The 21620-nt window shown below is 36.8% G+C and overlaps 1 protein-coding gene across 1 annotated transcript in view; it reads left to right on the top strand.

Moving 5' to 3' along the window:
* TMTC2 (transmembrane O-mannosyltransferase targeting cadherins 2) overlaps window positions 1-14746 on the top strand; it is a 256843-nt gene extending 242097 nt beyond the window's left edge. Inside the window, exon 12 of the mRNA XM_030002975.2 lies at window positions 14116-14746. Coding sequence (XP_029858835.1) covers window positions 14116-14295 — 180 coding nt within the window. The 3' untranslated portion in view covers window positions 14296-14746. The remainder of the gene's footprint in view (window positions 1-14115) is intronic.
* The last annotated feature ends 6874 nt before the right edge of the window (window positions 14747-21620 follow it).

Here is a 21620-nt window from a genome sequence, read left to right as displayed (position 1 = left end):
GTTTCTCATCCCTATGATCTCCGTCAGGGGACAAAGAAAGAACACAGGCTATTGGAATGGGGATATTTACCTGTAATACTGAAGCACAATATCAGGATGAGTTGTATAATTTGAAAACCAATTTACTCAGCTGTGGAAAACACTGAATTTCCTTTGGGAAATACAGGAGAATATTTATAGCCTTACCCCAGAAAACTATGTGTGTTTTCTCATGCATTGTAGCAGCTCTGTGAAAGCAAAGATTGAACGTGCTTTTGGGTGATTATGGAATACTTGAATCTGGATCTTGATATTGTGATCCATCTCCATGTAAGATGCATAGGAGAAAGCTGGAAATCATGTCATTACAGTTCTCAGCTTCAGTTTTGTGAGAGTTAGATTATGGGGAGTGCATTTGTACTCTTTTCTTCTGATTATACAAGCAGTTAAATACGCAAATATCTGAGATCGATTGGCTCGCTCAGTGTAATTTGGGAGCTCTGGAATTGAATTAAAATGCCTTTAAGTTGCTGTTTGTTTCCCATATAGAATAATTTGTTGTACATTGATATCGTAATCAATACATAAGTATTTTGTCTGTGCAAGTTCTAAATAACTGAAATTAAAATACATTTGAGTTTCTTCTCCTTACATAGATATTGCATTGCAGTAACACCATTTTGGTTAGAGCTGCTACTGTTTCTCCTGCATGTGAGAGGTAAATGGGGCTCTGTAGTTCCTGATTTCTTCAAGTGAAATTATGCAAGCAGCTATGAGCTCTTCTTAATGTAAAGTTTTTCAAACAGTAAGCATACCCAGAAACACTTGGCAAAGTAAGCCAGAAACTTGTTGTCATGGTAATTTGGGGTGCTTTTCGTTTCATTTTTAGCTATGAAAATGTTTACAAATTTCCCATAAATGTTAATCCTTCCACAGTCTAATTATTGGCGTAATGTATTTTCTGAGTCATTCATCTTCATGAACTGTAAAATGTATAGACATGCTTTTCTAACGGGGGGAACAAATGTTGGAAATAAGCAACTATATACTAACTCCTCTTTTCTAATTCAATTAACCTTCACATCTTCATTAAATCATCACTTACTCTTACCAAGAACTGTTGAAACAGTAATTTTGTGCTTAACATGTTGTTGTGGTTTAACCCCAGGCAGCAACTAAGCACCACGCAGCTGCTCACTCACTTCCCCCCCATCCAGTGGGATGGGGGAGAGAATCGGGAGAAAAAATAGTAGAACTCGTGGGTTGAGATAAGAACAGTTTAATAACATAGAAAGGAAGAAACTAATAATGATAATGATAACACTAATACAATGACAACAGTAATAATAAAAGGATTGGAATATACAAGTGATGCACAATGCAATTGCTCACCACTCGCCAACCGATGCCCAGTTAGTTCCTGAGCGGTGATCCCCCCGCCTCCACTCCCCCCAGTTTATATACTGGGCATGATGTCACATGGTATGGAATACCCCATTGACCAGTTTGGGTCAGCTGTCCTGGCTGTGTCCCCTCCCAACTCCTTGTGCCCCTCCAGCCTTCTTGCTGGCTGGGCATGAGAAGCTGAAAAATCCTTGACTGAGTCTAAACACTACTTAGCAACAACTGAAAACATCAGTGTTATCAACATTCTTCACATAGTGAACTCAAAACATAGCACCGTACCAGCTACTAGAAAGAAAATTAACTCTGTCCCAGCTGAAATCAGGCCACATGTAATTTGAGAAAGAAACTCTTCGATAATTCATGTCCTTTTTGCTTAGGATATAGGTCTTACAAGGTTTTCAGTATGTCTGGTGGCAATCCCTTGTGCTGCTTGGAGCTGCTAATAAAGTCTTTTCTTCACAAAAAAAATACCCCAAAGCATTTTGTTTTATGCACCCATTTTCCATTGTAGGCTCTGTTTTCAAAATGTTTACGTGGCTAAATCTCCAAAAAGTAAATGACCATGTTTTCACAAAAATCATGCATGTTTACTGTTAGTTCAGTGATGTTTCCTAAGAGTTAGTCACCCAAGTATTAAGGTATAAGTTCTGTTTTCTCTCCAGGCACCTACCTAGATACAGAACACTGTTCTTCGGATCCCATCGGGTGATTGTAATTCTCAATGGTCCAAAGAGAAGAACTTCTCATACCAAATGATACTTGAGCTCTGTTATTGTTAAGACCTTGATACAGAAATTTTGTAGGACTGCGCCTCAGTTAACTTGAATGGAAAACTTAGTGTCCTCACATTTCTTTTTCTGTTTTTTATATGTATTTTCATTATGCAAATCTGAAGTCTTTATCTGGTATATAGATATGTTCAGTCCACCATCAAAATTATTTGAAGAAAAAGGGATGTGAGGTCGGCTAGGCCTGTCTCTTGGAGTGCAGATTTGTTTCATCCAGCATTTTAGTGTTTTTCATCCACATCTTAGTAGACAGATAACTTTTTTTTCTATGATTACTTTTCAGTATGAAAATAACAGTGCGATGGTTGTGCTTGTACTCAACCATGATGTTCATTTACTGAATAATTCAAAAAATAGGTTTGCGAAACTAATTAATGGGAAGTCACAGCTTAGATTTGTACTACTGAGTTAAATAAAAGGAATCATTATGCTTTGAGATGATGGGAGGCAGTAGTTTGTAAAGGTGCAGTCTCTTTGCTGAAATTGTGGAAGTGAAGATGATGTATCATGGATAGACCTATGCACTTGATTGTGATTCACATCTGATAGTAATATGGCAGGGGGTACTCTGCTGCCTGCATCAGTTCCTGGAGAGAGCAAGATTGGCTTTGCCTTGTAAATGTAGCCCTCAGTGTCAATCAAAAATAAAGTGCCATGAAATACAGAACTCACAGCAGTAGATTAGCATTTCAGAAATTAAACCATCTGTTTGAACTCAATTAAAAGAGAATCCAGCAAGGTTTTTCCTAATAGAGTATTCTAGTGCTGATTCTGGAAACAATGCAATGAATTTATTATGCAATTAGAACTGGTAAGGAAGTGTTTTTAATGCTCATTAAATAAACCCAGCAACAGTACATTCTCAGTAGGATGTTTTGCCATAAATAACTTCCTAATTTTCTTCCTAATCTAAAGTTCTGATGTATTTCTCATTCCTAGAATGATTTTTAGTTGTGGGCTGGCATATCCTATTAGATTTTTTTTCCCCACAAGTTCTGGAGGACGTACGTTTCTGCTTCACAAGACGGTTTTGATGCAACTGGTATTCTCCCCCACCCTCCCACACCTCTGGGTGTATCTAGGTGATTGCGTAGATGAAAAATGCCCTACAACAAGGCTGGTTTTGGCCTGAGAGCTGCCTGAGAAGAACTGTCTGTTTGCAGACTGCTAGGAAGGGGATGGGTGGCAGGTGTCTGGCTGAAGTAATTTTCTTGGAATTTGTCTTTAAGAGTAACTTCAGTACCAGTTTCAATGTATTTTTCCCGGGAAAGTTACAGTCTAGAGATCAGATGTCTGCTAATGAGAAGATGCAGGGGGAGGAGATGGATAGCTTTTCATTTCCCCCAAAGAACCGTCCCTTTTTGCTGAGGCATTCTGAACCACTGTATATTGGTCAGCTCTGCACTTTGCATTTACTTGATTCTATTTACCATAGTTAGTTTTACTGGAGTGCAAATATACATTCAGGTGTACCTACCCTTCTGAAGTATGTCTTCCATATAACGAACGGCTCTATTACTAAGCTGAGGCAGTTTTGCTAATGCTTCAGGTGCTCCAGTAAAGATTGTCTTCCTGTAACAGTAAGTAACTTTAATCTGACATTATGGTTTGTAACAGTGCCAGTTGCCTCAGCATCTGGCTGCCTCAAACTCACTGAAAACAGTTACAGCGTGAAAGAAAATAGAAATCTTTTCCAATATAACAACAACAGTAAAAATGAAAATGCACAATAAAACCCTAAATTAAATTCCATATGAAGGCTTGCTGTGTGTCTCAGATTCCGTGGGGTAAATGATTAATATATTTATGGTGGAGTTATTTGGTGGAGTTTATTGTAACTCAGTAGTCCTACTTCATTTCTTCACATTCTGACTGCATTTAAATACACTTGAAATTACCAGACTTAGTTTTTATCATTTGCGAAAGATCAATACATGATCCTTCATTAATTCTGTTTGAAAAATTCTGTTCTGATAGCTGCATTGATGGAGTTTTTTGCTGATTAATTCACAAATTGGGTGTTTTACCCATAATAGAGGAAGAAAATGCTTTCTGAACAGAGATTATGGAGATTGCACAGGGGGCAAGTCTTTTGATTTGGGGGCAGAAACAAGCTTTAACAAAAAGATTGCTGGTAGGTAGGACCCAAAGTTAATTTCTGTAAGACCCTGTGGTGTTCATGTAGAATGGATGGTATGTATAGTGAAAATACATAACGAGAAGGCAAATTAACCTGAGCCATTGACTATGGAACTGCACAGCGATTCTGGTGGCGCTGGATTATAGTTTGCTCGAGTCATGGAGGGCTTTTTTCTGGGGCAGTTTGGAGCAGGCATCTGGTTTCACTGAGTAATTTTTGACATTGAATTTCAGAGGCAGGAATTGGTGCTGGTCCTGCAAATATTAGTTATCCTCTTGTGACTTTAGAAATGATTAATTAAACCTTTTTCAAAATGAAAATATTATTCACAGTGTTGCTTCGTGTGTCCATTTCTTAAAAATCTAGTTTGAAGAATACAGAAAACTTCTGTTTGATAAACAGCAGTTATCGGCATATGCAGTATCAAGTGCAACCTTTCAGAGTAGGATGTGTAGATCTACCATTGAACATGTTTTGCTGTTATTGATTAATTATTTACAAAGCACTGTAAACATATGTGTCACTGGTCAAATGTGGTAAATAAGGCTGCCCTAGCAGAAAGTAATTTTATTTTTTTTTACAAGTCACAACCTTGTAAAAGCCTAGTGAGCAATTAGTGCCCAGTGGTCTTACTATTAGTGATGAAAAGACCAAATTCTAGAAACTACAGCCTTAAAATCTTTAAGCTACCAGAATCAAAATTAAATCCTTGCGCTTACTCTGGAAGTTAATAATTTTAATATGTACTGTAGATTTAATTGCTAAATTCTATATAGGGAACACCTGCAGGTTACTGGCTGCCAAAAAGTAAGGCATGAATTCTTAGGAATTACATGCAGCACTGTAATTCAGCATTTTGCAAAGGACCAATAGTATGTGCCTCTTTTCTCAGCTGCTCTCATAATCCTGTGGGCAAAACCGAAGTCAAGACAGAGTGTGGGCATAACCTTTTTGCACTACGCAACAAACATGGAAGTGATAGGAGCCAGATGAAAACGGGCAAAGGGGAAGAAAAAAAAGATTGATATGCAAATACTTTAAGGTTTTCCATGTAGACATTTCAGAAAAGAAAATATTTATGAGCAAGATTTTTTTCAGGCATTTTCAGTTTTGTCTACTCTGTAATGAAAAGGTAGTTCCTTGAATGATATATCACCTCAAGAGTTTTGTTACTTTTTTTCAAAGTTATGGAATTAGTTTTTATTTGCCTTGGTAACGTTTCCACATGCTGAAGTTGCATTTTTTGACCAATTTGAAAATACCTTCAGACACTATTGATAAACTATGTTATTATGGAAATTGTATCACTTCATGTGACAGACTTCAATTGTACTTTCCTCCCAGTGAAATTATTACCAATAGAGGAATAATGATTGGTTCAGTTGTCTAGGGAAAGTTAGTCAAAAGAAAGCGTGTCAATAGAGGGGTGGAATGAAGGCTAAAATTCAGCCTAAAACATCCTACAATGCCTCATAATCCCCTAGTGTTTTCTGTTTTCCTGCTTCTGTAATCCTTTAATATCACACTTTTTTTGCGGGCTGTCTTAATAGCATTTGCGTATGATACAAGCCTTGAAAAAATTAGCAAGATTCTCATTCTTTGTGCTCAGAGCAAGTATGTCAAGTTGCATAATGGTTTACACAATGTGCCTGAAAGCTATACCTTGCAACTGCAAATACCTAAATAGTTTTGGAAAAAGTGCAGCAATATCGATCTTAATCAAGTTCTCAAGCATTTAACTCAGCTGACTACGCTTGTCAGCCAAAGGTGCAAAGCCTTGTTTGACACTTAACATTCACCTGAACATCTTGAGTCAAAATACTGGAAATCTTGTGATTTTGAGATTCCCTTAATTAGAACTTCACTAAATTTTCAAGGCCAGAAATGAACGCTGCTTCTTTCTGAATTTTCAGTAGTTGGCTATTCTACTCAAAAATGGAAGCTCCAATGCAGTACTTCATATGCCTGTGCCTGGCATCTTGAAAAACTATACAACCTTCTCTGGGTACTGATGTATTTGATCAACATCTGGGCAAAAATAGGTGGATGATGAGTTCATTCTCAGTGGGCATTTTTATTTTCCAATTACATTTTATTTGATTGAAAAAAATGAACTTTTTTAATGCTAGTAATATATACTGTGAGTGTAATTGTGATCATAATCTCAGATGATCTGTAAATTAGAGTTTTTTTCTGAAGATTAGCCAGTTTTGATTGTGTTAATATGGACAGCTATTCTAATCAGCCCTGCATGTGTGCTGCTGGGTGGAGTATATTAATTTTTCTTTTAACACTCTACATTTCTTTTAAATTAAAAGTGGGGTTTATCTTTAGGCAGTAACACAAAGCCATTTATTTTTCTGGTTTCCAAGGTTTAAAAAGAAAGTGCATGCAAAAATACATTTACTCACAGATTGAATTTCATTTTAAAACACTCTTACTTTTTTCTTAAGAGGGCAAAATTCTGTTACTGAAAGATTTTGAGCAATTTCTATATGTCAGTGTGATAGTACAGTTGACATTTCTATTCAACAAGTTTCTCACTTGCTGGGAGTACACACTTCCTAATTAGCACACAGCGTACTTGTGTTAGATAAGGTAAAGAAGTTGTTAAATGTTTTATACCATAATCGTAGCTATGTATTAAAATTATCAAATTGCAGACATGAGAGCACAGTTGGATTTCTATAAACAAAAATTAAGTCATTTGAAGATCTTTTTTAATGAAATCCTAAAGTGCTAGGAAAATTGGATAAGATTATCATATCCTATACTGATGACAACATTTGATCTGGAAGGCAAAGAATTTTAATTAGAAACACTTTGAGGCCTGGAAAATGTTTATTATTTTTTTAAAATATAACCATAATATTAAATACTCATAACGTATGTTCCTGTTTAGCTTTTATTATGGTAATACAAGTATGTTATCTAAAAATGTCCATCACGGTTCCTATATAAACTGAGAGTGATTACTAGGAGGTTTTTTAAGCATAAATCAAAGCAATTGATGCATGGCCATTGGGGGAAAAAATCTAGATACACAGAAATTACAAATGTCAGTACATTTTTGTGGGACTTTTTCAGCTGTTGTATGATCTGCAGCCTTTACCAGTTGTAACACATGCTTTTGTTAACTTGCCGATATATAAAACAGTGTACTCTGAATTTATATTAAGGCCAATGGTAGATAGCTTTTCAGCAGCAAGATGTAACATATATCTATATATGCTTGTTTGGTTTTGGATAACTATGTTTTTAAAACTCTGAGCAGTCTGTGAAGGTTAAGATGAAAAAGATGTTGAGGAAAAAAATCTCCACTGGCTGGAGAGCATTGATGCTAAAATGTCCCCTATTGATGTGATAATTTGAGAAACGAGGTAGACTGCTTGATGCTTCCTTCCCACGCCAAGTCTAGAACTCTTCCCTGACTCACAGCTGTGGGTTTCCTTAAGATGCCAATGTTAAATCTACAAGCAAACTGAATAATTTCACGGTATGCATGTAGATGGAAACTCCCACATCTGCCACCCATAAATATAAAAAAACGGTAAAAACCCCTTTCTTCACTTTTTAATTTCTGGTTTTAAATGTACATATCCTGTAGTTTGCAATTTTAGTCATGATAGCCTCCAGTGTTTGAAAGCACACAGGACTAGAAGCATACAAACAATTTCCATGTATATTCTCCTTTCACCAGGCAGTTTAAAGTGTTACTTTGGATGCTTTTATTACTGCTTTGAAAATTACTGCTTTGACTGTCCAGATGAGAGTGTCCAAATGTAAAATAATAAAAAATTTTAAAAAACCAACACAAAACCAAAAACGTACATGACCTAACATTTCTGTAGTATCATCAGTTGTTAAGGTGACCAGGTATTAACTCATGCTGTTCTTCTGCCTTATTAACTTGATATATTATCCTAACCTGAGACTATTACATAAATGTTATCGAACAGAAACTATTTTTTTCCTACCTACTTCATTTTTTTATGTGTTTTCTTTTTTGATGTCTTTTTTTCTGGAGGGTCTTCATCTTCCCTGGAGATTAATAATTTGTTAGTTTGGTGAACAAAATATGAATAGAGCACTCAAGGAAGTCTCTTTCTGTTTAGCGACATATCAATAAATAATAACTAAGGTTGTTCTCTATCAGCGTTAACAACGTAGTACTCTTAAAGATGATGACTGAATCCAAGGATCCACTCCACTCTAGAGCCTCGGCCTATTGTTAGTTAGATTTCTATAGCTATGTATGTTAGTCAGTCTTAAGGTAGTTGATCGGGACGCAGGCTGCCTTTGCAGCAGAGATGTTTAGGTCTGCCTAATACAACCGTGGAAACTGTGCTCTTCGCAATGTTTATTCAAATTAGTACTTGCAGGGAGAATGTTTTTCTCTCCATTTCCCCTCTTCACTATTTAAGCTGAAAGCTGTTGTCGACACAAAAGCATACTTACTGAAATTGTTCATGAGCAGACTTGCAATTTAAATAATGTACTTAACTGTCGTAGAGGAAAAGTTGCAGAGCATTCTTCCATTTTAAGAGTTTGTAAAGATGCTGATTTTTTTGTTTTCCAGCAGAACTGAATGCTTTGCTGTCTGGACTGATGACACAGGAAATCCCTCTCAACTCTGAATTTTATGCTTTTTTATTCTGTCTGATCCATAATATTTTGCCATACATCCTTGTCATCTTGTTCCAGAATGCTTTTTGCACCGAGTTATCTGTTCCTAGACAATTTACTCTTGTCATCTTAGCCAGCTTACTGGAGATCCGTGTCTTAGTTGTGATTCATGTGCTGTTCAGAACAAAATAACAGACATAGCATATGCAAACTGCAGTTCTTAAGAAGCCTCGTAGCATAGAGAACCAGGTAGAAACATTAGTCTCTGGAAGGAATAACTTGCACTTGGCTTATCTGGCAACTCTAGGTCGCTTCTATAAAAAGGTCTACTTCCATGTGTCACTGCTGAATTTACAGTCTTGTCAATGTGTTGCACTGGAGAGTAAGATCCAGTTGGCAGCAACCATCTCGCTGCGTGTCCCTCCCCGCCTCTCCTGCCTTCTCCGCCCACCCCCGTGCTTCAAAGTAAGTAGTATGCTTACATCTTGGGGCAACTCCTGGGTCATGGTTTTACTCAAAACTTGTGAGGTCTGTCAAAAGCAAGTGACACCCCTGAAATGATTCTGTTGTCCACAGTTCTCTTTAGCGATAAAAAAGGAGCTGTTGACATTTTGATTGCTTCAGAAAATACTATGCTGTGCTACAGCAGTAACACCAGTAATTTAAGTTCAAGTGGAAATTCTTGCCATCACTGTAGGAGGATAAAAAAGGCATGACAGCACATTATCCCATGGTCACTGATAAGATGAAGCAGTCCACCGTGCTTTGCTCTCGCGCTTAGTTAGACATTCTACAACTAATACTCTGCTGCTTCACTACTCAGTCATTGTACCTCCTATGTATCTTCAGTTATCAAAGGGAAATACCTGAATTCTTCACCCATATTTAACTAAAAGTGTTGGGATGAAATATTCACATGTGAATGACATTTTGTTTCCTTCTTTTGGTATGGACTTTACTCAACAGGAACCCTTAAAAGAACAAGTGTCCTTAATTGCACTGTTTTAAAACAAAACACTTAACCTCTGTGTTTCTGAAGGGTTGGCCATGGTGATTACGGTATTCATTAAACAGTCCTGGGGTTGTTTTGAAATATCTACAAGATCACGCACTGCAGTAATTCATTAAAAGCAAGACGAATATTGGCAACATCTATTCAGTGACCTTTTAAAATGGCTAAGCGAGAAGTCGCTTGCACTTGTGATTCTAGTGGAGTAAAAATTGGCATATTTTCCTTATGAGTACCCCGTCAGGAACAAAATGCACTTTCTTCTCAGAATCTGCAGCCCTGGCCTCTGTGGTGTTGAGCAGAGGGTCATTTGTTAGCAGAGCTTTGAGGAAAACAATTTCAGATTTCATTGCTTGTGTTTGGGCTGTTGTTTGTTCGTACTTGTCTGCCATGCAAGTGGTGTTTTTGAGCTAGGTTAAGGGTTGTCCATTTGTTTCTCTCTCCGTAACTTCTTAGGCATATGTAATAGTAAACTAGTCGTCTTCTCTTTGGCACTGTTCTTCTGATATGGCATTTGCTATATATGGAGCCAGAGATGATGAACAAGGAATCAGTTCATCTTCTATGTCATTAAGATTCATTCCATTTGTGGGTCCAATACTGTACTTGGTTCCACTAGCATAATCCTGAAATACTGCTCAGAATTATTTTGAATTAATTGGAGATTCCATAGTTCTCTAATTTTAGAGAGATTCCATAGTTCTTTAATTTTAGAGAGGACTTTAATTTACATTAAAAGTTTTGCATGCCCCAAGGCTCTCCTTTTATTTTGGTAGTATAGAGAAAGTTTGAAAGAATTGTCATCAGTGTAAACCAAAAACACCTTGGGTAACTAAATGCATGCCTTTTGCTATTTTGTTATTCATTAACTACTCCGTTATTCCTCTCCCCTCTTCCCCATTAGCACCTCCCTCCACCCCCCCCAAAAAACCCACTGAGGAAACAAGCACACCATGATAAAAATGCTAATAAAGGGAATAATTCCCAATAGACCATAAAAGACAGCATTTATAACCCCGATAGAAATGCCAGTCAGCTTTTTTTGATGTAAAGCATCTGTCTCCAAAAGGAAATGAAGGCAGGCCTGTTTCTCCTTTCAAGTCTCTGAAGTAGTAGGTGGTGTCATTTGTTACACAGTGCTACAAGTCCCATGTTATTGCACTGGTAGCTGCCGACTGCCTTTGTTAACGTACTGAAAAGTTTTATCAGCTGTCTTTAATAAAAGACAATATATGTGAAGAAAAACTATAGCAAAACTCTGTTGCTCTCTTGTCCTCAGACCATCATTTATAGCTGTTAGAGAGCGATGGCACTGATGTATAATCTTGCAGTCACCCAAAATTCTTGCAACTCTTACAATAAACCATAGATATTGGGGTGGCTGATGATACCCTACAAAGTTAAGGAGCAATCTTTCCAAAATCCCATGCACTTTCTGATTTGAAACATGAAGGAGTTGGAATGAACTTCTTCAGCACTACCTGAAGTGAGTTATCAGTTTTCATTTTTCACGGATACGTTTGTTTAGAGCATTAATGGCCTAAAATTTGTTGGGTCTCCAGGAAATCAGGAATGATGTGTAGGAGTTGGAAAATTTCAAGTTCAGTTAAAAGGCTTGCAGTTTTTTCTTTTTCTAGATGTTTTTGGTTTTTGCTGTAATGAAATGATAAATTAAAGACGTGATGGCAGAGGAGTTTTCTTAGCTAGGCATATAGTCTTATATATATGACGTTCTTCAGAGTACTTGATTAGTACCATACACATACCATATTTGGGGGGGGGGGGGGGTGAAGGAAATAGAGAGGAATTCTGGAAGCCATATGAGACAACTGTGTTACTTCCCACACAATAAGTTGGTGGATGCTGTGGAATTAGCCCTGAGCACTTCTTAACGTGTGTCTTATTTAGTACGAGTTTTTCTAGGTTTAAGGTTTTTTTAATCCTTATCCATTGTAAGCTTTGTCTACATGCAAACATATGCACATAGTTATATTTCAAGTGAGAAGACGGTTCTGTGTCAATAACTGTCCTCTTGAAAAAACTGTTTGATTCATAAACTGTCATTAGGCAAATAAGGAGCACAATTAGTGGGAATGGACCATCCTACTCATGATTTGAGAAAATTCGCTCAAACAATCTTAGGTCTAAAAATAAATTAATAAATAAAATGTATGGATATTCAGACAGCCATCCATATACAGTGGAGCTGTTTTCTGATCATTCTTCAGTTACATCACTGTAATTAGCACCCAGAACATCTGTAATTAAGGAGTGTATTATTTCATTGTAAAATAGGATGCAAGACTGGCACTGCAAAGGTGGAGCTATGATAATGTGGCTGCTGATATGTGTTCTCCGTAGCAAAGATTACATTTCAGGGGCTTAGTTTTCCTTCTCTGTGCAGAATATGACTGAAGAGGAAATTTTGGAGAGTATTTAACTGGGAAAACTTTATAAAATCCAGCTGGGGTTTTTTTGTTTTGATTTTTAGTAGAACGAAGTAACTGACGTAGGGGTCGTGGAAATAATCTGTCAGGGTAAAGCAAGAAAAATTAAATCTAAAAATAACATCTCCAGATTCCACTGCATTAGCATTATGGTGTTTACAATAGGGAGGGCTGAAATCACTTTGTTTTGCTTAATTTTGAAACTCTGGAAGCCAGTTGTTCTGAAAATTTGATGTTTATGAGTTCTTGTGATGCATGTGTTAATAGGTGAAAAGAAGCGTGAAGCAAGCTGAAAAAAAGAAGAAATATTTGTAGAACATAAACCTAGAGAATGTTCTGAACAACATTTCCACCACAAAATTTAGGTTTTGGACACAAGAATTATAGCGGGTGGGGGTGAAGCTTGATTCAGAAGGATAAGAGTAATGAGTTTAACTTGCTAGTGGAGAGGTTTGGAGCATAGGTAAGTCTTCCTCATCCTAATTACGTCCTATTTCCACCTCAGTCTGGGAGACCAACTCTAGTGCAATATTACTGGCCTTCTACCTACCATATTTTCCTGAAGTTATTGTCACTGAGGGGCTTCTAAAGCATACCAACACCCCCACACAGTCATCTGAAGCCGAGTTTCCATGTGGCTTCACATTTTGACTATTGCATTTTGATCAGAACAGTGGTGAGTGGTGTCTTGAAACACTTATCCTCTGAGGCAAAACTACATGGCTTTGAAAGTGAGTGTTCCTGAAGCTCATTGGAAATGATAGTGACCTGAGGGGGAGAACCATAGTGAACTTTGTGTAGTATTTTGTCCCCTTTTTCTTTGAAAAGCAAGGTACTGGTTTGGCAAATGCCTTTACTGTGCTCTCACTAGCATGTGAATACCTTGGGTACTTGCAAAAAGGTAGGTTAGACTGTTCTCTTCAGTTTCATAAATCTGCTTTTCTGCCCTTGTAATATTTAACTCCAGTAACCAGGCATGTTTAATTATCATGAACAACCTATTATTTCATAATGGAATAATCTAAAGATGAAAAAATAAAAACAAGAAACATTTTGTTTTAGCTAAAGATGGAAAAATTGTTAGTAACATAAGAAGCTTTTTAATGGATTTGTTATGAAGTTTTCACATCTTTGTTATTAAAATAGAATGTGTTTCCACCATTGTTAATTTTATTCAATCGTTCATTAAGAAATAATTGCCACAGCCTGAATCTAAATGGATGTCCTAGGACCCCTGAACATCCTTAGAATCTGAGAACAGATTGTATTTTCTACTAGTTATAATTAAGACAAAGAAAAAAGGGATGAATTCCAATGTGTTAACTATTCCCAATGATTATAAACTCTTTATTGGCAATGGGTTGAATTAAAATTAAATTCCTGTCTTTAATCCGCTCTTGGATTACTTTAATTTTCTCTTGGAAACTGTGCTATGCCGACATTACCACATGTAAAGCTTTATGAGTTCTGTGTTTTCTCATTAAAGAGAGAAGTCTATGTCTGTAGACACCAGAGCTTGCCCTGTTTAAAGCACAAAGTATACAGCAGCTGCTCAGGAACTTTTTCTTGTTATCTCTATTTGCTTAAATTGCTAAATTGCTTCCATGAAAAGTCTGCAAACGTAAGGGAATAATTTGTTTAAGTGGAAGAAGATTGTCTGAAAAGAAAAATTGAAAATATTCCTAATATTTCTCCTTCCCTTTTTTTTTTTTGTACCAGTACCCAGCTGCCCTAATGAATCTTGGAGCCATTCTCCATCTGAATGGTAAACTGAAAGAAGCTGAAGAAAACTACCTCCTTGCTCTTCAACTTAAACCTGATGATGTCATCACTCAGTCCAATCTTCGCAAATTGTGGAATATCATGGAGAAACAAGGTTTGAAGACATCCAAAACATGATGATGAAAACTCTGAACTTTTTTTTCTTGAATTGATTAAAACCACGAACTAGAACTTCCACACAATTGTCTGATCAGAGAACTCATTGGACTTGACCGCAAGGATCAGAGGTCTTAATTGCTGCTAGGAGAAGCTATTCTGCTTTTTTGGCATAAATTTTTTTGCTAGATAAATAGAAAAAGGGAGACTTTGAGATATTCATGAAGGACTTGTAACCCCACAAAAATGTTTAGAACCATAGCACTTGAGAGAAGGTGTTTTGGCATATTTGATAGATCATTGCAAATCCCATATTGCTCACTTTTGGGTGGGTATTTGAAATGTATACTGTCATAGAAATACTAAGGGAAAATTGTACAGTATACACTAAGCCATATGGGAGTAAAAGCGGTAATAGTAGGTTAAAGTACTTTGCTGATACTGTAACTCATTAAAATGTATACTAAATCCAGTGTGTTTGCAGTTTGTCTTAATGCTGCTGTATCTCACTTTAGGACCACTTGCTTACCAATTTCACAGCTTATACGGCCAATTTTTTTCAAACCTGTCACTTGTGATTAGATGACAGCATTCAAAATTGTTTACTGAGAATATGCATATTATTTCAGCTTGTTAAGTTTTAATGTGGTTTTCTTGAGATACACAGTCAAATGGCTGTGGGCTAGACGGAAAGGAACCGCTCATATTCTACATCAGATGTGTATGTGGAGTGCTTAAAAAAAAGAAAAGTCCAGAGGTGTGATTTAACAATAGAAGCAAGACTGATGTTTGCCCTGATATCAAATGAGTGTGGTCAGACTGTCATCTTGAGAAAAAAAAAAATGGTATTATAGAACAATGTGCTTGACTCTTTTTACACTGCTGTCAGATAAGACCAACTTTAAAGTGGACTCTGCATACAATATTTTTGCAATAACTCAGCCAAGTGAGATTTGAAAATACTAGTGCTTGGATATGCTACAAATGAGACTTCATGAGCAACTCAGAGAAAAAGGGATGTTACACATAAGTGAGGCTAGCAAATAACTGAAGGGACTGGGTTAGATCATGCTTGAAACAGTGTAGATCAAGAGAAATCTGTAAAGGTGGTTGCCAGTTACTTTTCACAGTGGTGGTGTTTTAAAAAATATTACCTATTCAGATTCTAACCAAATATTAGCATTCTGTTTCTATTCTGATGTGTGCTAGCAGCAGAGCTGTCAAATATCTAAATATGCTTTTGGTGAGGTTCAATTTATTTCTGTTTCAGAATGATTTGGCATAGTTACTGTTTTAATCTTCAGTTTTTAAATGTAAAAATAATTTATTTTAAATTGCAATGTATTGAAGCTTTAGTCAGTCTTTTCCAGGCCATTTGTTAACTACTTTCTTTGGAATAAGTATTATTGCTTGTAAGAAAATTTACTATTTCATTTAATGACCTGTTGGTATCTGCTTCAGTGTTCTTTTCATAATGGTAGATATAATGTTAAAGTGGTAGAGCACCTTGAACTGAAGCTTCTTCAGGATCTTCTGTTAAAAACTCTTTATTACTGAGAAAGGGTTTGGGGTTTTTTTGCTTTTTAACTGTTGAGCACCATTCCAACAAAACTGTAGAGAAGAATACTTTGCTGTATTTATTTATTTATTACTTGACTGCAGCAACGTTACCTGCCATTAACACAGCAATCTGTAAGTGTTGCTATTTCTTTTATTTGGTTTTCCTTGCATTTTTGTGATTAGTGTGTGTACCTAACGGGAAAGGGGACGCTTGAGTTATACTCTGCCTTCTTGGTCATTCTCCCCTTAAACTTGGATTTTAAATCTGTATTGAAATAGATTGGGGAGTAGCTGTTTCAAAGTCAGTATAGTAAAAAATTGTAGTAGTGTGTGTTTCCTTTTCTTTCCTCTTGCTGGCTAAAATACCGTAAGTTGGTAAGTTTACAACTGGCGTACCAGTTGACTACCAGAAGGGCCAGAGGGGCAAGATTGCTTGGTTTTGTGGAGTGTGTCAAGTTTTTTTCAAATAATGTTATGGCTGGAAAAGCAAAATTGGAGGGTCAAAAGTTGATTTTCTACTTTATCATTGAAACCAGAGTTAGAATACAACGGTAGCTTGAACTTACTCTCCTGCTTCACTGACTTTCTGGAAAAAGTATAGAAATAAATTAGATAGTAACTATAACTGAACTCAGTAAAAAACTGTGGTATCCTGCAGCTTTATTTGCTCAACAGCCATCAAACTTCGATGGCTTCTTGGTCTTAACCATTCACTATGTTATTTGTCTCCTTCAAGTTGTATTCATTCTTGTTTAGTAATTTTTATTCATTGCACAGAAGGGGGAGAGGGGGAGCACTCCTGTGATGCAGTGTCATGCTTGCATTGATAACTGGTTTTGTTTGTTTCTTAAAAAAAAAGAAAAAGAAAAGAAAGAAAAAAAGGACTAGCGTAAATTTAACAAGAACGTCCCTGAATACATTTTTTTAATATAGGTCTGGGCTTGATAACTTTCTTCTTTTGGGAAAAATTTAAAACGTTTAAAATACGTCTCTCTGCTCAGGGATTTATGGTGGATTATTGCAGACAGTGCTAAAAAAAAAATAAAAGAGCACAAGTCAAGTTTACTAAATTAAAATTTTATTTTTTGAAAAACTGTTATTTGTATAAATTATCAGATTTGTAGGCTTTCCTTTTTGTAGAAATAATTGTTTATGTGCCAGATAAGAGAATTTCAATTTTGTTTTCAATAATAAAGCATTGATAACTAATACACTGTGCATTCCTTTATCTGTTACTGTAACAACACTTCTTTTTTTAACTTATTCTAATGTAATGAGTTATATTGACTGGTTTACATTTGGGAGAACTATATAGCATAAGTAGAGTACAACCTACCACAGCTGGCTTTCTTCTATAGTGCAATAATACTTCAGCAGATATTTTCAAAAAGTTTCTCTGGAAGCGTTTTTTAATATTTCTACTCACTAAATCTAGCCAAAGGGGTATGGTAACTATTATATTTGATTGTTGTTTCTAAACTCTGGGAGAATAAATGCTGATGATAAGATGTATTTATAAATTATTTTGATATTGACATACAAAAACGATGTCAGTAAAAATGCTTCTAAAATGTATAATTGGCTACAAAAGCTGGAAAGAAATCTTCACTGACATACATGGTCTTTTTAGTGTCTGACATCACCTTCCTCTCGTGCTGCAATGTCACACGATCAGTTTTAAATCTGCTGCCTTGCTGCGCAGAAGTGTTGTGAAGTGACATTATTCTTTGGCCTTTTGGTTTTCTCTTAATCTTCTACAGACAGAGCCTTCTTAGCTCAGCGGACCTAACACTGATACCCTCACACCTTCCCAGGTCGGCTGCGTTCAGGTCCTACCCGTTGACAGATTTGCTCTACAGTTGAAAAACGTTGATGGGCACGAGCAGACCACTAGAGAGGATTTGGGGCACTCACTTCCAACTGCAGCTCTCATGCCTTGTCTGTATCAAAGGTCACGCCTCGCCTTCAGACGTGGTCATTCCTTGCCTAAGTGGGTTTTGATGAAGTGGCAGATGATGATGAGTATGCAAAGAATAATCTGATCTGTGTCACTCCTTTCTCACGGAGATAGAGTCTAAACATGGGCTTGAAGTCCCGCTCTGGCATCTTACCCCTAAACCCTTCTCTGCGAGAGCCGGTTCTGTCTGCCTTGTGTTGTGCTTCCGATGTTTCTGTTCTTCCAAGCATCACACTTTTGGGGCAGCAGGTACCCGATCCATCTCCATTCCCAACGGAGGCTCACAGCAGCTCTGCGGTGGCTTTTTAGTCCTGCCGTCTCACACAGGCCCTTCTGAACTTGCTCTCTGTAGCTGGCACAGATGGCTGTATTCCTTCTGGGATTTGAACTAGTATAAAGGTAAGGCACTAAATTATTCTGTGTAAATATACCGGCTCGTTTGGGTCTGGCTTGGGACGCTCTGTTGTCGGCATTCCCATAGCAGCTTTGCCCCACCGGGGTGACTGCTGGTAGCGTGAGAGAGACTTTGCCTCCAGTTCAAGTGTGAGAACAGTCCCTGACAGCTGAATTACTACGTTTATTTTGCTGCGTCCCTAAGGGTTGCAAAGGAGAGGCTTTAGTGAGAGAATCTGGAGATTTCGAAATAAATTGTGTGAAATCTAAAGAGAAGCCCTTATAACCACTTCCCTCTTTGAAACTTGTATTTCTGGCCCTTTCAAATAAAACAGAGCCCCCACTCAGATGTTAGATATGCTCCCTCAGTTGGACTGACCCTGCAGTTTGAAAAATACCTGCCTTGCTTCACACAGATACTGAACATTTAATCTCTCTGAGATTCAGTAGTGTGACATTGGAAGAATGTGTTTTAAGGAATATAATATGTCTGATGTTATGCAGGGGGTGGGGAGGGAGGTGTCAGGGAGGAGACGCGGACATTTTTCTGGAAATGAGTAAGAATGTTAGAGGGACAGACTTTTCCAACAACAAAGAAGGAACCCCAAGTTCAAGTCATGCTAGAATAAACTATGGGAAAGGGTATGCATTAGTAAATAAAATAAAATAAAATAAAATTTAAAAAGCAATACAGTCTTGGGAAAAGTTCTAAGTTCTGTTGGTATAATAATAATTCAAACCCAAACATTACCAACCAGAAATGCTGGCCTCAGAAGACAGTATAATGGAGTTCAGGACATAACAATATATTCCCCATGAAAGACTGAATGAGTGCCTCAAGTTACACCACTTGATTAGAAATCCTTTGTGGTTGCATTTGTGTTCAGATTTCAAATTGGTGTTTCTCCCTTCCCCCTATATTCTTTATTTTATCATATTTACCCTGTCGTTGTCCACTGGCTCTTTGGTGGTGCCACAGTTCTAGAGTCAGACAGCGCTGACAGTTACATATGAGGAAGCGTTTCAGAAGGGCAGAAACATCAGAGTGGACCTTCTAGAAAGGTGTAAGATAAAATAGATTAAATCATGCATGGTTGCTGTATACTTATTTATTTTGAATATAGTTTCAGTGACAAAGCGTAATTATATTTACTTACTGAAATTATTGAGCTTACAGATATTTCTGTGCAAGGTTGGAAGATTAAATTGTTGTTTATATTTACGAATTTGTGTCAGTCTGTGTGCATTTGAGCACAAATTTATGTTTTAAAAAACCTTAAGATTTCCCTTTGAAGAAACAGGTATGGAAGCCATGTGCAGTGAGAACGGTTGTGGGGGGTTTTTTTTAGTATTTGATAGAACGTGTGCATAAGCCTATCTTTCCTTGCATTACCAGTCCCTTAGCTGCTGACGTTCTCTTTTTACATGGATATTTTTGTTTTTCTGAAACTCTGAACCTGATTGTATGAAGCAGTGTTCCTGCAGAGTTTGAACAGTTTAAGCCGCAGGTTCTGTTTTGAGCTAAGCAGAAATGGAGCTTGGCTTTGATGGCTAAAATTGAGTTCAGTTTTGATTTCAGGAATGATTTAACCCAGGTGAACAGATTTTTCAACCCAATTATACCGTGGTTTGCTATACCAAGTAATCCCAGAAAGTAGAGATTATTTGAGAGGCTTCGTTTGTTTCTTCTCTAGATTTTTTTCCTGTCAGCAAAGCATTTTTTGTCCTTTTCTGGAGAAATATATTTTATTTTGTCTCTAATTTTCTTGAAAACAGATGTTCCTGCATACCCAGTATTTTTCTTTATTACAATGAGAATTAAATTTACATAGAATTGATTGATTTATTATCTTGTCATGTTTGTTGCAACCACAACCAGAAGTTTCTCTAAAGTACATGAGTGTATAATACAGTGTATTGTTCTTTATATTAAATCAATTTGCTCTTCTGGTTTCTATCCAATATGCAAAGCCAATCATTGCAACAAAGAGTCACTTTTGCACACCCACAGTTTCTGGAATCCAGCATTGTTCTTCCTATTGTGGCAGTGAATATTTTTATATGACAAGATGTAGGATGCTAGAAAACATGTCTTACTCCTGCTGTAGAATATGATCTTTTCTTTCTTCTCAACCACCATCATTTCGTAGCATTTTTTGTCCTTTGCTACTTCTTAATGAAAGAAAGTCTTTAACAATTGATTATTTTTTTAAAAAAATAAACATGCTATTAATAACAACAGAGCTCTATGAATGGCAATTATGCCTTAAAATTCATGGAGCCTGGTGGCTCTGTCACAAAAAAAAATCTTTATTTTAATTACTGTTCCTCCCTCTGAAATGCAGTTTCTCTATCAAGTTTCAGTGGCAATCAATCTTTTAGCTATATAACTGTAAATTTGTTTGTGTTTCTGGATATTTGGCGGGGGGGGGGGGGGGGGTGTTTTTATGGAATAAGTCTCCTGATTGTTCTCATTAGTTGAAAGGGTCTTTAGGGTATTCTTGCACAGAATAATTGTTTCCCCTTTCTCTTCTCCTTAGTTTTATGAATGATTTAGAGACTAGAAGAGGAACTGCTTTCCCTGAAGCTAAAGGCAGATTACAGTTCTGGGTGTGAACTGAGCTTCTACACCAGTTTTGTGCCTTATAGCCAAAGGTGTTAAAAAGAAATAAAACTTGTTTTGCTTTTTCGCAAAGACTGTAAACTTAGGTCTACACCAGGTCTCTCATTAATGTAAATTTTAAGTCTTGATGGAAAGATTCAGGAATTGAAAATCTTGTCCACTTTTTCTAACTGTATCAGCTTGTCTGATAAGAGAGCGCCTTTCCATCTGGATCTCTTCTGCCTTTGCTGCCCATCATTGTTCAATCTAAGAAGTACAAATGTGTCAAACAAAGATGTATCAAAGCAAGTTCTTCAGAGGGTCAATCTTTTCTGCCTGCAATGTTATGACCAAAAAACCAGCAAACATTTTCTTGCTGATTTTAAAAAATGAGAAGTTAAAAACCCAAATGAAACTACTTAAATGAAAAGATAAAAAGTGGTATAAACTATTCTAAAAGTTCCTTGCAAGTGCGGTTTGCAAGCTTATCTCATGAGATTATGATTGACTTCCAACTGGCTTCAACATTCTAAGAATAACTTGATATCAAGTTGACAGGTTTTGCACTTTATCATGCTAAAGACATGCTTTATACACGTGTACAGATGTATGTCCCGTTGGCACCATCACAGCTGTTGTACTAATCTTCCTTGTCAGCGCTGCACATATTTACCCAGCTGATTTTGAGTAAGTTATTTACTATAAGGTTTATTCTGATAGATATGAAAAATTTTCTCTATTTGGCATGGGAAGAAGAAAAAGAGGTCAAGCTACGCGAAATGAGATGTGTACTGTTCAGGAGTTTTGTGGTCTCTCAGTAGCGATATATAAATG

Source organism: Aquila chrysaetos, chromosome 26, assembly GCF_900496995.4.
Source record: "Aquila chrysaetos chrysaetos chromosome 26, bAquChr1.4, whole genome shotgun sequence".
Classification (NCBI taxonomy): Eukaryota; Metazoa; Chordata; class Aves; order Accipitriformes; family Accipitridae; genus Aquila; species Aquila chrysaetos.
The sequence above is the reverse complement of the archived record's forward strand: the minus strand, read 5'-3'. Positions and strand labels throughout refer to the sequence as shown.